This window comes from Balaenoptera acutorostrata, chromosome 7 (assembly GCF_949987535.1).
Source record: "Balaenoptera acutorostrata chromosome 7, mBalAcu1.1, whole genome shotgun sequence".
In the NCBI taxonomy this organism is placed as follows: Eukaryota; Metazoa; Chordata; class Mammalia; order Artiodactyla; family Balaenopteridae; genus Balaenoptera; species Balaenoptera acutorostrata.
The window spans coordinates 11292980-11308714 of NC_080070.1; the positions used below are offsets into that span (position 1 = coordinate 11292980).

Consider the following 15735-nt stretch of genomic DNA (forward strand, 5'->3'; position numbering starts at 1 on the left):
CCATGGTTAAGTATATCTTCTATATGTGTCACCCTTTCTCTCAGTTATTACATGTGATGGATCTTTAGCTCATGAATTAATCTCAACTCTTTTTGATCTCTTATGTTGTCATTAGTGTGTAGCAAGTGCAGTAATATTTAAAATGTAAATATCAAAGGAGTCTATGCCATTTTTATAGAGTTTGTAACACCTTTTAATACTAACGAGTCAGTGCTGGTAGACTGAGGGTACCAAGAAGAGGTCCACTGGTGTGATGTACATCAACAGTAGACAGAAATGAGATCACTGGTGACAAATATCCATTTACTCTTCATCAGTTGCTATGTGCAGTCAGTCTCCAAATAGTTTTGAAAATTTTCTTCTGTGTACACTGCCTTTTATACCATAATATAGTTCCTCTACATCTGTGAAGTGTCATCCCCAATAAGTACCTCTTCAGAATGCCCAGGTGCCTTGGCAACAGGTGCCTCAGAAAATGTTAGATGGGCTTTTTTTTTTTTTTTTTTTAATGAGGATCTTGAATCAGATGCGTATGTTTGATTGATTGATTGATTGATTGATTTTGGCTGTGTTGGGTCTTCGTTTCTGTGCGAGGGCTTTCTCCAGTTGTGGCAAGCGGGGGCCACTCTTCATCGCGATGCGCGGGCCTCTCTCGTTGCGGAGCACAGGCTCCAGACGCGCAGGCTCAGCAGTTGTGGCTCACGGGCCCAGCCGCTCTGCGGCATGTGGGATCTTCCCAGGCCAGGGCTCGAACCCGTGTCCCCTGCATTAGCAGGCAGATTCTCAACCACTGCGCCACCAGGGAAGCCCTAGATGGGCTTTTAATTGCAACGTCCAAAAGCACATTTCAGGAAGATTCAAAAACTAGTGTATTATATCAGGAAATGTTATAATTATTTTAGGTATCTCAGCATGTATACCAGGTATATTTTTGCTATGAGTCTTTTTAGAAATAAGCATCCTCATTCATTTTAAAAGCATCTATGTTATACTGGAGAAAATTATATTAAAAATTTACTGAAGTTGGTTATCTTTTATTTGTATAATTTTGTTTTCCTGTTAATATTTTACATGAATATATAAGTGAATTTACATGATTGCTTTCCTTCATTAATTGCAGAGTAAGAAAAATATCTAATGCTCTTTAAGATGTTATATCCTAGGGGATAGATGTTCAGCTGACTACATTTATCAGCTTTTATTTTTCATTTTTATTTATTGTCAAAAAATGTAGTATTTGGAAACTGCCAAATTGATTCTTGATATTTGAGGTGCTAAAATTTGTGGAGGAACATAGAGTAGGTCTTATTAGGAAGTCACGTGATTTGGACTGCACAGAACCAGAGTCCTAAGTTAAAATGACTGCTTCACATGGTGAAGTACTGGCCAAACTCACTTGACACACAAAACTCACTTGACTTCTTAGATTTCAGTTCCTTTAAAAGGATAATGGAGGTATTGGAGGAGTGATTCCTTTTATCCTTTCCAGCAACGTCTCAATCCCTTTAAGTTGCTGTAACAGAATACCATAGACTGGATGGTTTACAAACAACAAACACTTACTTCTCCCAGTTCTGGAGGCTGGGAAGTTCTAGGTCAGAGTGCCAGCAGATTCACTGTATGGTGAGGTCTGTTCCCTATTTTATAGATGGCTATCTTCTTGCTGTGTCCTCATGTGATGGGAAGGGGGAGAGCTTTCTGGGGTTTCTCTTACAGGGGCACTCATCTATTCATGAGGGCTCCACCCTCTTGACCTAATCACCTCCTAATTTAGGTGTTAGGGTTTCAACATATGAATGTGAATTTTGCGGGGACATAAACATTCAGACCATAAGAAGCATGAATATTCTGTGATCCATATGCGTTTTAACTTGTGTATGGTTGAATGGTGGTAGGTGGGGAGGCATTTGAAAGAAACTTTGAAAATGAATTAATTTTTGCAACAGGAAGAAAAAAAGAGATGTGAACTAATAGTCTATTTTTAGTCCTAATATATAAGGGAGTTACCAAAATGGGTATAAAATGAAATTTTGAAATTCATAGATACTATGATAGGGACGTTTTGAGGAGAAAAGTTTGTAGGAAGATGTTGAAACCAGGCAAGGTGATTTAGAAACCTATTTTACTTCCCAGTTTTGCCTTATTCTGAGAGAACTGTTGTTTTTTGCACATGGCTGATGTTCAGTGAATGTTTCTGAAATCAACTGATTGAACACTTTAATAAGTAACTATCATTGTTTAATGAAAAGACAAAACTGTGCAGTTTCTATGGAACAGAACTCTGTGGTCGGATTGTCTCTTAACCGTTTAGTCCTAAGAAGATGTACAGCTCAAGGAAGAGTTGGTCCAACGTAGACTAGCTAGAGTTGACCTAAGATGTACTATTTCCAATTGGGTTAAGAACTTAAAAACATTGTACAAAAGAACAAGGTTAGTAATAGGTTTTTTTTTTTAAATTCATTCCTTCATTCATTCATTTTTGGCTGTGTTGGGTCTTCATTTCTGTGCGAGGGCTTTCTCTACTTGCGGCAAGGGGGGGCCACTCTTCATCGTGGTGCGCGGGCCTCTCACTATCGTGGCCTCTCTTGTTGTGGAGCACGGGCTCCAGACGCGCAGGCTCAGTAGTTGTGGCTGACGGGCCCAGCTGCTCCGCGGCATGTGGGATCCTCCCAGACCAGGGCTCGAACCCGTGTCCCCTGCATTGGCAGGCAGACTCTCAACCACTACGCCACCAGGGAAGCCCAGTAATAGGTTTTTAAATACTCGTCCTTATTAATTTTATCCTGAATGTGTACATGAGAAGCTCTGAATCGGAGTTCTTATTACCTCTAATAAAAGTTAGATGAAACAAGTATTAAATATTTAACTTTCATGGAATCCTATCAACCTCCTCTTGGATATGAAGGCCTTCCTTGCCTTTTGCACCACTTCCAGTTATATTTTGATATTGCATCAATTCCTGTGCTCTAGTTTTTATCCCTTGGCTCATGCAATGATAGGTCAATGGTCCTGTGCTACCATACTGCATACTCCATATGTGAAAGACAAGGGAATATGATATTTTCCCTTAACTTATTAAGTGGGAGGTGTCAGCTGTGCTTTGTCCCCTCTTGAAAGAGTCTCTGGTGGAAATTTTATGGGCCTGAATCTTAACCCCAACCGATCTGACCATTTATATCAGTAAACTCTCTCCAGGAGCCGCATAGCTCCGTGTGTCTTAGCTTTCATGACCTAGAGATGTCTCTAGGTTCTGGGGCTTTATCTCTTTTGACGTGTAATGCCCAGCAGTAATATTCGGTCTCCCTTTAACTAGGAACCTGGTTCCTTATGTAACAATTTGGCCATCTTGAGAAGACATACAGAAGTTATATTATTCTTCTGAATCAGAACAATTAGGTAAAAAGCTAGATCTAATTTTTATGGTATATGAAGAGCAGAATATTTCTGGAAGACATGAAAGCAGCTATTCTCTTCTTTATATCATATGTACTTTGGAAGCTCAGAAAGCAAGAGCGTTTGGCAAGAGCACTGAGAAGTCCAGGGAAGTTTTATTTCTCCACAGTTAGGTGTTTTAAGTGGGAAGAAATTCTACCAGGTCATGTCAATGTTTTATGTAAAAAATAGTAAAGGATGGCTTGTGTAGATACAGTAAGGTAGGTTTTCCAAAATGAGTTCTGAAAAAATATAAATGGTAAGGAAGAGAAATAAGGTAACAGTGATATAATGAGAAACATCCATTTGGGGGAATTCTCTCTCTTTATTTAGTAACCGTGACCTTTGTGGTATTGCAGACCTATCTAGAAGATTCCTATTTCTAGAAGTATGTCAGTAGGATATTTAGAAAATGTTTTTGAACTGACTCCTGCTCTACAAAGAATGCATAATCCTCATCATCATTTGTTCAGTTCAAATCTGCTGAAAGTTTTAAACTGGTATAAGGGTAAAATACTGTCAAAGTTTGTATCTATTTGTAGAAGGTACTATGCAAAGACTATGAGTCTTTGTGTTAGGGTTTTCAACTGGGAGCTTTTTTTAAACCAATAATCTTCTTTAATCTTTATATATATATTTTTTTAATAAATTTATTTATTTATTTATCTATCTATTTATCTATCTTTGGCTGCGTTGGGTCTTCATTGCTGAGCGCAGGCTTTCTCTAGCTGCGGCGAGCGGGGCTACTCTTCGTTGCAGTGTGCGGGCTTCTCATTGTGGTGGCTTCTCTTGTTGCAGAGCACGGGCTCTAGGCGCGTGGGCTCAGTAGTTGTGGCTCGCGGGCTCTAGAGTGCAGGCTCAGTAGTTGTGGCGCATGGGCTTAGTTGCTCCACGGCATGTGGGATCTTACCGGACCAGGGCTCGAACCCATGTCCCCTGCATTGGCAGGCAGATTCTTAACCACTGCGACACCAGGGAAGCCCCTTTATATGTTTTTTTAAGCAAGATAAATATTGACTGATAGTGAGACTAAGTTGACGCATTAGTTGGATATGTGGAGTTGCCCTCAATCATACTGTATGGAAACTAAGCGTATAAGACATAACATCCTGTTCACTCTGAAAATAGGCTCTGTTTCTTTTTCCTTTTGAGTACATTAGCTCTCTCTCTGGTCCTTATAATCATAGTTTTAAAGGTTAGCAACTAAGTAGCCTTTAATAGTTGACTTACTTGGAACTCTTTCTTTCAGCTTTCTGCCTGAATTCATCAGTGGAGACTTTGATTCTATTAGGCCTGAAGTTAGAGAATACTACGCTATTAAGGTAAACCATTAACACTTCTATATTTAAGGTCTTTCTCATTTGATTGCTTTTCCTATGTTTTTTCCCTGGTTTTCTGGGTGTATGTGTAGGGATTGAGAAACTCATTGTTTGGTTACTTTGTTACTTAAGAAGTATTTTTCTAGCAATTGTCATACACATTCAAATGGAAATTTAGAAAATGACAAGTGGGAACACGATCTTAGAATTTCTATGACCATCAGTTAAACATTAATGCTTAGTCTTTTAAGCGTGTATATTTTAAATGAGTTTATAGTTTTTATGCCTCATTAAAAATATACTATATTGTCTACATCCTCATTAATTATGTATTTTTCACACATCATTTTAAATTTCATTTAATGAATGTATTGTATTTTACTTAATCAATTCCCAATTGATGTACATTTAAATGTCCATTTTATTGTAAATGAAAAACATCTTTGTAAATGAATTTTTATAAAAATCCCTAATTGTGTGTGCCTAGAATTTTAGAACCAAAGTTATTTTTTTTAATATTAGTTTTCTTGAAACTATTACTAAAATAATAGTGTTATTCAGAACAGAACTACTCTGTTCTGAATAACACTATTCATTACAACTTGAAATTAATAATAATGTACAACTTATTAAGGTGTTCATTTTGTCACTATTGTGCAAATCTTCCAAAGATCCTTGCCACTTAAGAACATACAAATGATCTAATTGCGAATGATAAAAGACACAGAGGAGTGTCATATACTAATTAATAATTCAAGCTTTCACTGGCTTTAGAGGACAATGCAGGGTTTTTAAAATGAAAATTATAGCCTCAGCAGTTCTTCTAGCCACAACACCATCATCTGTTATTCTGAACTGGCATTAGTAAATTGTGCATTTTTTAAAGAAACAGCAGTTATTGAAAGAAACTTTAAATTCTTTATAAGGCTCTGGGATGGCTGAGATAAATTCATAAAGAAGAAAGAGGAAAACTTTTGTAGGAAGGAAGGAGGGAGGGGGAGGCAGGGGAGGATAGAAGGAAAGAAGGGAAAAGGAAAAAGAAAAGAAAGAGAAAAAAGGGAAACATGAACCTAGGTGAGGAAACAAGGTACCGAGGTTATAAAGTGTAGGCTGTTGTGATGGAAATTCTGGGGCCAGCAGTGAATGCAGATCTGTGCACACCCCATCTACCCACCAGGTGATCAGCCTTTCCATCAGCAAATGAAGACTGCTCCCAAGTCAGTGTTTGATATTCATGCTCAATTACTTTAACAATGGCATGTTTCTGTTCATTCCCCGCAGTCTCACTTCTCATTAACTCCATACCTCAGCCTCCTTGGGACGGAAAGCCCTCAGCCTTGCTTACAGTGCAGAGTTTTGCAAATTCATAGACATTAATCATATTTTCGGGGGCAGAAGAAACAGCAGGAGAGGCAGGGACAAACAGACTCAGAAACCAGTTGAAGCTCTGGCCAGACGTGACTGTTCTCTCCCTCTCTTGAATGCTGCCAGCTTGCCAAGACTGTAGGTGTCAATCTGACGGGATGAGGAAATAGCAGGGAAGAATGGGAAGCCAGCTTTTTTTGTTTCTGAATGGCTCAGGGGTGAAGGAAAACTTTGAGTTAATATCTTTAGATGAATTTCCCTTATATTTCCTGCTTCACTTTTGATTTTAACCTCCAAAGCTAACTTATATTTGTTAAGGTTTTGTTTGAAAAGTAAGATTAACCGAATCTTCTAATTCCTACATTGCGTACTTCTAAGTTGATGTAGTACAATCTAGGTTGTTTTTTTTTTTTTCATGTATCGATGAGAACTCACTGCTTTTGAACTCTTTGGATCTGTTCTTAGAGGGCATCAGTGATGTCTTGTATAAGCTAATGTGCCCTGTAGAGCACATGGCGAATGTTTGGCTGCAGTTTTAATAATGATGGTAATGACAACAAGTTAATGCGGCATTACACACAATTCATATAAGCCATTTGTTACAAACGAAAGGAGGTTATTTCCACTGAAAGTGGAAAATACACTTTTTTCCCACCTGGTTTGGATCATCAATGAAGCTGAAACTGAGGCTCTATTGAAGAAAGTAAAATAAGGAAGAAATTTAAAATGCTAAAGTTTTGTTAAAATCATAAAGTCGATTCGTAGCCAACATTGGTTCATACGACTTTTTTCCCCCAATAGATATATCACTGACTTATAGGAAAAATCCAGGTTTATATGACTATACGTGACTTTTACTTGGTTTGCCTGCTTAATTTCTGAAAATGCTGAAATATTAAGTAGTTGGTTTGTCAGCTTTTAAACAGAATATACCCTAGTTCTTGCCATCTGTATTCGTTAGTTATTACTGTGTAACAAATTGTCCTAAAATTTAGCAGCTTAAAACAGCAAACAGTTCTTCTCTTGCACAGGGTCTCTGGGTAAGAAATATGAGAGTCAATTAATAGGGCGGTAGTGGCTCAAGGTTTCTCATGAGGTTATAATGTAGCCTGGTTTTTCCATCATCTCAACGCACCCCTGGGGCTACAGAAATTTCTTCCAAGATTATTCCTGTGGTTCTTGGTTGGTTTTACTGGCTGTTACTTCTTACTGGCTCTTGGTTGGAGACATCAGTTCCTGGCCACTGGGCTGCTCACAGCATGGCAGGCTGCTTTCCGGGGAAAGAGGGAGGGAAAAGAAAACATGTATGGAAGAGAGCCAGCCCAAGACAGAAATAGTGGCCTTTTTTATAACCTAATTTCGTCAGTGATATATCACCTTACTATCTCTTCTCCCAGTTGTTATTAGTCGCAAAGACCAACCCTGGTACAGTGTGGGATCAGGCTACACAAGGGTGTCAATATCAGGAGGCAGGGATCATTGGTAACCATGTGGAGGCTGGCTACCAAACTGTCTGACCTGGTACTGATAAAACTGGATTGTTAGGCAATGAGAAAGATGTTTTAATATCATCATAATGAGCTCTTGGTCTTTAATTAGTAATATGTAAGAGGAAAGAAGAAAACATAGCCATTAGCGATTTTTCTTCGATTAGGTCTCTATATGCATAACCTGCTTCAAGTTAGGTTACATACCAACCACCTAATCACTAGTCTTTATGTCTATAGCCCTTCATTATTTATTCCTTTGGGTTTTGGACAAGAAGGGGGACAAGCTCTGGTCTACCGCTTAATTCCATATGGTCCACAGGATATGAACCAAGATATACAATTTATACCTCTTGTTAGTTAACGTGCAGCAGTTTGAAAACTGCATATTTTAGAGAGAAGTGATGTACCATTGGATCCATGCCAAAGATGTAATTTGAAATTTCAGTTGAAGGACAGTGTGACTTGTAACTGTCAGTGTATTTTTCCATGCTGATAGCTCCCTGTAACCTGTTTTAATATTAAACATAAAGATATAATAACCATTGATTATATGTAGTGATAGTCCAACTACTTGTGATCAACTTCCCTGATGCACATGGTATGCCATTCTTTTTTTTTAACAAGAAATAGTTTATTTTATGACTTATACATTGACTTAATTTTTAAAATATTTAATATTTTCAATGTTATTTATTCTTAACTTATAAAGAAGTATATTTTTAAAATTTTTTAATTTTTAATTTTTTAACATCTTTATTGGAGTATAACTGCTTTACAATGGTATGTTAATTTCTGCTTTATAACAAAGTGAATCAGCTATACATATACATATATCCCCATATCTCCTCCCTCTTGCATCTCGCTCCCACCCTCCCTATCCCACCCCTCTAGGTGGTCACAAAGCGCTGAGCTGATCTCCCTGTGCTATGTGGCTGCTTCCCACTAGCTAGCTATTTTACATTTGGTAGTGTATATATGTCCATGCCACTCTCTCACTTCGTCCCAGCTTACCCTTCCCCCTCCTCATGTCCTCAAGTCCATTCTCCATGTCTGCGTCTTTATTCCTGTCCTGCCCCTAGGTTCTTCAGAACCATTTTTATTTTAGATTCCATATATATGTGTTAGCATATGGTATTTGTTTTTCTCTTTCTGACTTACTTCACTCTGTATGATAGACTCTAGGTCCATCCACCTCACTACAAATAACTCAATTTCGTTTCTTTTTATGGCTGAGTAATATTCCATTGTATATATGCGCCACATCTTCTTTATCCATTCATCTGTCGATGGACACTTAGGTTGCTTCCATGTCCTGGCTATTGTAAATAGAGCTGCAGTGAACATTGTGGTACATGACTCTTTTTGAATTATGGTTTTCTCAGGGTATATGCCCAGTAGTAGGATTGCTGGGTCGTATGGTAGTTCTATTTTTAGTTTTTTAAGGAACCTCCATACTGTTCTCCATACTAGCTGTATCAATTTACATTCCCACCAACAGTGCAAGAGGGTTCCCTTTTCTTCATCCCCTCTCCAGCATTTACTGTTTGTAGATTTCTTGATGATGGCCATTCTGACCAGTGTGAGGTGATACCTCATTGTAGTTTTGATTTGCATTTCTCTAATGATTAGTGAAGTTGAGCATCCTTTCATGTGTTTGTTGGCCATCTGTATATCTTCTTTGGAGAAATGTCTATTTAGGTGTTTGGCCCATTTTTGGATTGGGGTATTTGTCTTTTTGATATTGAGCTGCATGAGCTGCTTGTAAACTTTGTGGAGATTAATCCTTTGTCCTTTTGGGCATTAATCTTCTTTTAACCTTTTGGAGATTAATCGTTTGCAAATATTTTCTCCCATCCTGAGGGTTGTGTTTTCGTCTTGTTTATGGTTTCCTTTGCTGTGCAAAAGCTTTTAAGTTTCATAGGTCCCATTTGTTTATTTTTGTTTTTGTTTCCATTTCTCTAGGAGGTGGGTCAAAAAGGATCTTGTTGTGATTTATGTCATAGAGTGTTCTGCCTGTTTTCCTCTTAAGAGTTTTATAGTGTCTGGCCTTACATTTAGGTCTTTAATCCATTTTGAGTTTATTTTTGTGTATGGTGTTAGGGAGTGTTCTCATTTCATTCTTTTACATGTAGCTGTCCAGTTTCCCCAGCACCACTTATTGAAGAGGCTGTCTTTTCTGCATTGTATATTCTGCCTCCTTTATCAAAAATAAGGTGACCATATGTGCGTGGGTTTATCTCTGGGCTTTCTATCCTGTTCCATTGATCTGTCTTTCTGTTTTTCTGCCAGTACCTTACTGTCTTGATGACTGTAGCTTTGTAGTACAGTCTGAAGTCCGGGAGCCTGATTCCTCCAGCTCTGTTTTTCTTTCTCAGGATTGCTTTGGCTATTCGGGGTCTTTTGTGTTTCCATACAGATTGTGAAATTTTTTGTTCTACTTGTGTGGAAAATGCCAGTGGTAGTTTGATAGGGATTGCATTGAATCTGCAGATTGCTTTGGGTAGTAGAGTCATTTTCACAATGTTGATTCTTCCAATCCAAGAACTTGGTCTATCTCTCCATCTGTTTGTATCATCTTTAATTTCTTTCATCAGTGTCTTATAGTTTTCTGCATACAGGTCTTTTGTCTCCTTAGGTAGGTTTATTCCTAGGTATTTTATTCTTTTTGTTGCAATGGTAAATGGGAGTGTTTCCTTAATTTCTCTTTCAGATTTTTCATTATTAGTGTGTAGGAATGCAAGAGATTTTTGTGCATTAATTTTGTATCCTGCAACTTTACCGAATTCATTGATTAGCTCTAGCAGTTTTCTGGTAGCATCTTTAGGATTCTGTATGTATAGTATCATGTCATGTGCAAACAGTGACAGCTTTACTTCTTCTTTTCCAGTTTGGATTCCTTTTATTTCTTTTTCTTCTCTGATTGCTGTGGCTAAAACTTCCAAAACTATGTTGAATAATAGTGGTGAGAGTGGGAAACCTTATCTTGTTCCTGATCTTAGTGGAAATGGTTTCAGTTTTTCACCATTGAGAACGATGTTGGCTGTGGATTTGTCATATATGGCCTTTATTATATTGAGGTAAGTTCCCTCTATGCCTGCTTCTGCAGGGTTTTTATCATAAATGGGTGTTGAATTTTGTTGAAAGCTTTCTCTGCATCTATTGAGATGATCATATGGTTTTTCTCCTTCAGTTTGTTAATATGGTGTATCACATTGATTGATTTGCGTATATTGAAGAATCCTTGCATTCCTGGGATAAACCCCACTTGATCATGTTGTATGATCCTTTTAATGTGCTGTTGGATTCTGTTTGCTAGTATTTTGTTCAGGTTTTTTGCATCTCTGTTCATCAGTGATATTGGCCTGTAGTTTTCTTTCTTTGTGACCTCTTTGTCTGGTTTTGGTATCAGGGTGATGGTGGCCTCGTTGAATGAGTTTGGGAGTGTTTGTCCCTCTGCTATATTTTGGAAGAGTTTGAGAAGGATAGGTGTTAGCTCTTCTCTAAATGTTTGATAGAATTCACCTGTGAAGCCATCTGGTCCTGGGCTTTTGTTTGTTGGAGGATTTTTAATCCCAGTCTCAATTTCAGTGCTTGTGATTGGTCTGTTTATATTTTCTGTTTCTTCTTGGTTCAGTCTTGGAAGGTTGTGCTTTTCTAAGAATTTGTCCATTTCTTCCAGGTTGTCCATTTTATTGGTGGTATGCCATTCTTAATTTATTCCATAAAGCCTCCTTTTCAGATAGCTGTGACATCTTTGTGTTTCCCCTTTTGCCCATTTGTCTTAGTTCGTCTCTGCCTGGTTCACTAATATTAACTCAGAATGAGGAATGTCTCTTACAGATTTTCTCCTTGATATTTTGTTTTCCTTTATATTTTTCACTTTCTGAGTCAGTCAGTGCTTCCTTGATTCAACGTTAAAATCACCTATTTCAGTCTTTTTAGTTATCCTGTCAGTCATGCCCACATGTGTTTCAGTTTCCTGAGACCTTTGAAGAAACTGTAATATCTCATGTAACTTCTGATATTCTTTTACTGTTGTATATAGTCTTTGGGGTTTTTACTGGACATAGGAAGGTGGTTTTAAAGCATGCTTCCTTATGCTTAGGAGGTTAAGGAATTAGTTGCAGTATTTAATTAATGCCTTAGAAAGTCACCGAAAAACAGGTTTTTCCATAAATGTAGATGTGTTAGGATATAAGATAGCAATATGTTGTAAATATACTGATAAAAATGTAAAATAATTTAAAATATTATAAAAATTAAACAGTGTTATTAAGCCCAATTTTATGATGTGGAAACTGAGGCCCATAAAGCTTAAATGACTTAAGGAAAATGGTAGAACTATTTAGAGACAGCTCTTGTATCAATGTCCATGTTTTCTATAAAAATTTTTTATTGAAACTGGGACTCAGTTACTACTGTTGCTCTTAAACAGATTACATCTTTGGTCTGTTGGACAGGACAGTTGTTTTTTGCATGAGGTATTTAGCATCCCTGGGAATGAATGCCAGTATCACCAGCAATGTGATAATGGTCAGTGTGAGAACCAAACACTCTCCCTTCACATTTCCATCATGTCACTCCCTTTCACCCACATTTCTGGGGTGGCAAGAGTAGAACTGCAGTAGTTGGGCCAGACCAAGAATGACCAAACTGGTAAATTATTACATTACATAAAATCTATTTATAGGACATGGAATTGAGCCAAGATAGAACATTGAAGAACCAAGGTGATTTGGTAACAGAAAGATAGCAAGGGCATGGGTAGGCTGTAAGTATTAAGAATGTCGTCTTTGTGCTATGACAAAAGTGAGTCTTTTGGCACTCCGAAAACTGATGCCATCAACACAAGGCCATGTTCTTGACAGGGTGGCGAAAACTACCCTCGTCATAAGTCAGGAATAGGCCTCTAGATCTTAGTTCTGATATTATCTTCTCTGTGAATTCTTCCAGATCCTGGAAGAACATGGTATGGTATCCTAACGATGGTCAAGAGTATTGGAACACGGTGTGGGCCAAAGACCCTGTTAGCTCTGCGGTTACAAAGATAAGACTTGGTTGAAGAGATACAGTGAACTCCAGTATAAATGATGAGTGAGACTTGCAGTAACATTGAGTTGATGCTAGGCCACTAGTTTTCTATTAGAGACATAACAAGATTATTCTAGGCCAGCTGGTAATTCTACAGCACTGTAAACTGCAGGCGCGGAGACAGAGATCCAGGCAGACTATTGTCTCCTTGTTCTTTCATTGTATCTTTTTCAGAAGTGGGAAAGATAAGATTTTTTTTATTTTTTGGAAATAACATGAGTTATTAAAGAATATCTTTTATTAAATCATTGTTTCTTGATGATATTTTCCTATTGTCATCTAACAGTGGCATGACCATACCCATATTTCTGCAGACTCAGTCAATGGGCAAGGGTAGTCTGTCTAAACTTTTTTTTTTTTTTTTTAATTTATTTTATTTATTTTTGGCTGTGTTGGGTCTTCGTTGTTGCACGTGGGTTTTCTCTAGTTGCAGAGAGCAGGGGCTACTCTTCATTGCGGTGCGTGGGCTTCTCATTGTGGTGGCTTCTCTTATTGTGGAGTACGGGCTCTAGGTGTGTGGGCTTCAGTAGTTGTGGCGCGCGGGCTTTGTTGCTCCATGGCACGTGGGATCTTCCCGGACCAGGGCTCAAACCCGTGTCTCCTGAATTGGCAGGCAGATTCTTAACCACTGTACCACCGGGGAAGCCCTGTCTAAACTTTTTTAACCTGTGGTCATTTTGTTAAATATAAGATGCCATAGGGCTTCCCTGGTGGCGCAGTGGTTGAGAATCTGCCTGCCAATGCAGGGGACACGGGTTCGAGCCCTGGTCTGGGAAGATCCCACATACCACGGAGCAACTGGGCCCGTGAGCCACAATTGCTGAGCCTGCGCGTCTGGAGCCTGTGCTCCGCAACAAGAGAGGCCGTGATAGTGAGAAGCCCGCGCACCGCGATGAAGAGATGGCCCCCACTTGCCACAACTAGAGAAAGCCCTCGCACAGAAACGAAGACCCAACACAGCCATAAATAAATAAATAAATAAAGACTTTCTATTAAAAAAAAAAAAAAAGATGCCATAAATGTTATATCTAATAGCAGAAAATTTCTCATCATTTTACACCTCATCATAATGTCTGTTGCTTCTATAAATGTGTTTCAGTTACATTTTAGGAGACTGAGTATTTGGGTTTGAATATATTTTTTCCCAGTCAAAATAATGGGAAACGGGCTTTTGGTTGACATTTGAATAGGATGTCTGATTTTTCTTAAATGGACTACTGATGTTAAGCAGGAAATGCTTGTGTTTTAATTCCAATTTAAAGACAAAGACACTGATTCTCAAATAGTGTGGGTGGGAGGTATAGGTAGGTATATTACTTAGGCAGAGATGTCAAATAACTTAATACTTAGTCTTGGCTATCAGTAGTGTGCCTTTTAGTTTTTAAGTTTTTATAAATGAAGCGATAATGTTTTCATGAACTAACTATGCAGATTATTTTTTGAGTTGTTAGTTTGCATATATGAATGTCTTACCAAGGCATACAAATTAAATTATGTTATATAGCCCTGGCTTTTTCATATATTTGTAATAATGGTCACATAATGTTGTACATGTGAGAGACCTCTCGAAGTGCTAAAAGAAATATTTTAATGTAAAGTGTTAGTATTTTGTTTTACTCTGTAAAGTTGTTAACTGAAAAGCTTTTTAATAACTATCCTCACTAACATTGCTTTTAAAATGATTTCTAATCATTTTATTTCCATAAGTGTACAATTTATGAACCTAGATTTGATTCGTAATCAAAATTAATTATAGTATCCTTGTGAGTTTGACAGTGCCTTGGGTTCAATTCTATTTAAATTTAACAGTCTCCACAGATGTTTTTAATCTTCAGTTAAAAACATCTGTGTGGCTGTACCTAATCTCATGTATCTTGTTATTTTCTCTTAGCTGTGTCTCTTTCCCAGTTCCACCCAGCCACATGCCAACAACTTTTAGACATGGTAAAATTAATTGATTTAGAGAAAATGGCAAACAGGACTGTGAGAAATTATAAAACATTAGCAAGTTTGACTCTTATGCCAGACAGAGGAAATTGTATGAATATATAAAGCTCAGCTCCATTTATTGGTATACTTTTTTAAGTGAAAGACACACACACACACACACACACACACACACACACACACACACACACACACACACACACACACACACACACACACACACACACACACACACACACCACACCACCCCACCCCCCAGAATAGTAAATTCTTAGGCTTAAGCATCAAGACTAATTAACATATGCTGAGCTATAAAGGCTTTGTGAAGGGAATTATAGACAGGCAGTTTCCATTGACAGCTGAGTGACAGGTTCTTCACTTTGGTAGGCTTACCCTTTTAGCATCTCAGCAAGGGAATGATGAGACAGGCAGGGGACATTATGTGAAACTGTCTCTTGAATACACCTCATTCTTAGGCTTGCCTCAATCATAGTCCTTTCAAATTGTCTATATTTTTCAAAGCCTGTCTTGTTTGAATTTGTGTAACATACTTAAGGCATTTAAAAAGGGGGAGCCTATCTATGCCCTTTAAATTTTTAAGCCCTCCGAAGTGCCTCACATGTGACTCCTGGGCCAGCCCAGCCTGTCTCTTCTCTAACTGTGATCTCTGGGGCCTCTGTGACTGTTTCTCTTCCCTCATTCATCTGGATCATGGAACCCCTTACTCATCAATCTTCCCCCAGGGTTCCCCACCTGTAGCTGTTGGGTATTCCTTCCTTTGTTCTTTTCTTGCAGAGCTTGATTGAAACAATGTTATCATAATTTTCCTCCTTATCCCTATTAATATGTAATATGTGATCTCCTGCAACCTGAAGTCTTGGTCATTCCTTCTGGGATCCTTAGGAATTAGTAGGTTCTCATGAAAGTTTATATGACTCCGGTGTCTAATCCTTCTTTTAGATACTTGGTATAAAAAAGATTTATACCAAGTGTCACATGATAACTTGGTATAAAAAAGATTTCTGTGATCAAATGAGTTTGTGAAATTTGACATTCTCTATGTCCCTCTTGGAAATTCACCATGCACAGTA

The 15735-nt window shown here is 38.1% G+C and overlaps 1 protein-coding gene across 1 annotated transcript in view; it reads left to right on the top strand.

The window, feature by feature from the left end:
- The window catches only part of TPK1 (thiamin pyrophosphokinase 1), a 363387-nt gene that overhangs the window by 169482 nt on the left and 178170 nt on the right, over window positions 1-15735 (top strand). The window contains exon 5 of the mRNA XM_057550558.1: window positions 4682-4754. Coding sequence (XP_057406541.1) covers window positions 4682-4754 — 73 coding nt within the window. The remainder of the gene's footprint in view (window positions 1-4681; window positions 4755-15735) is intronic.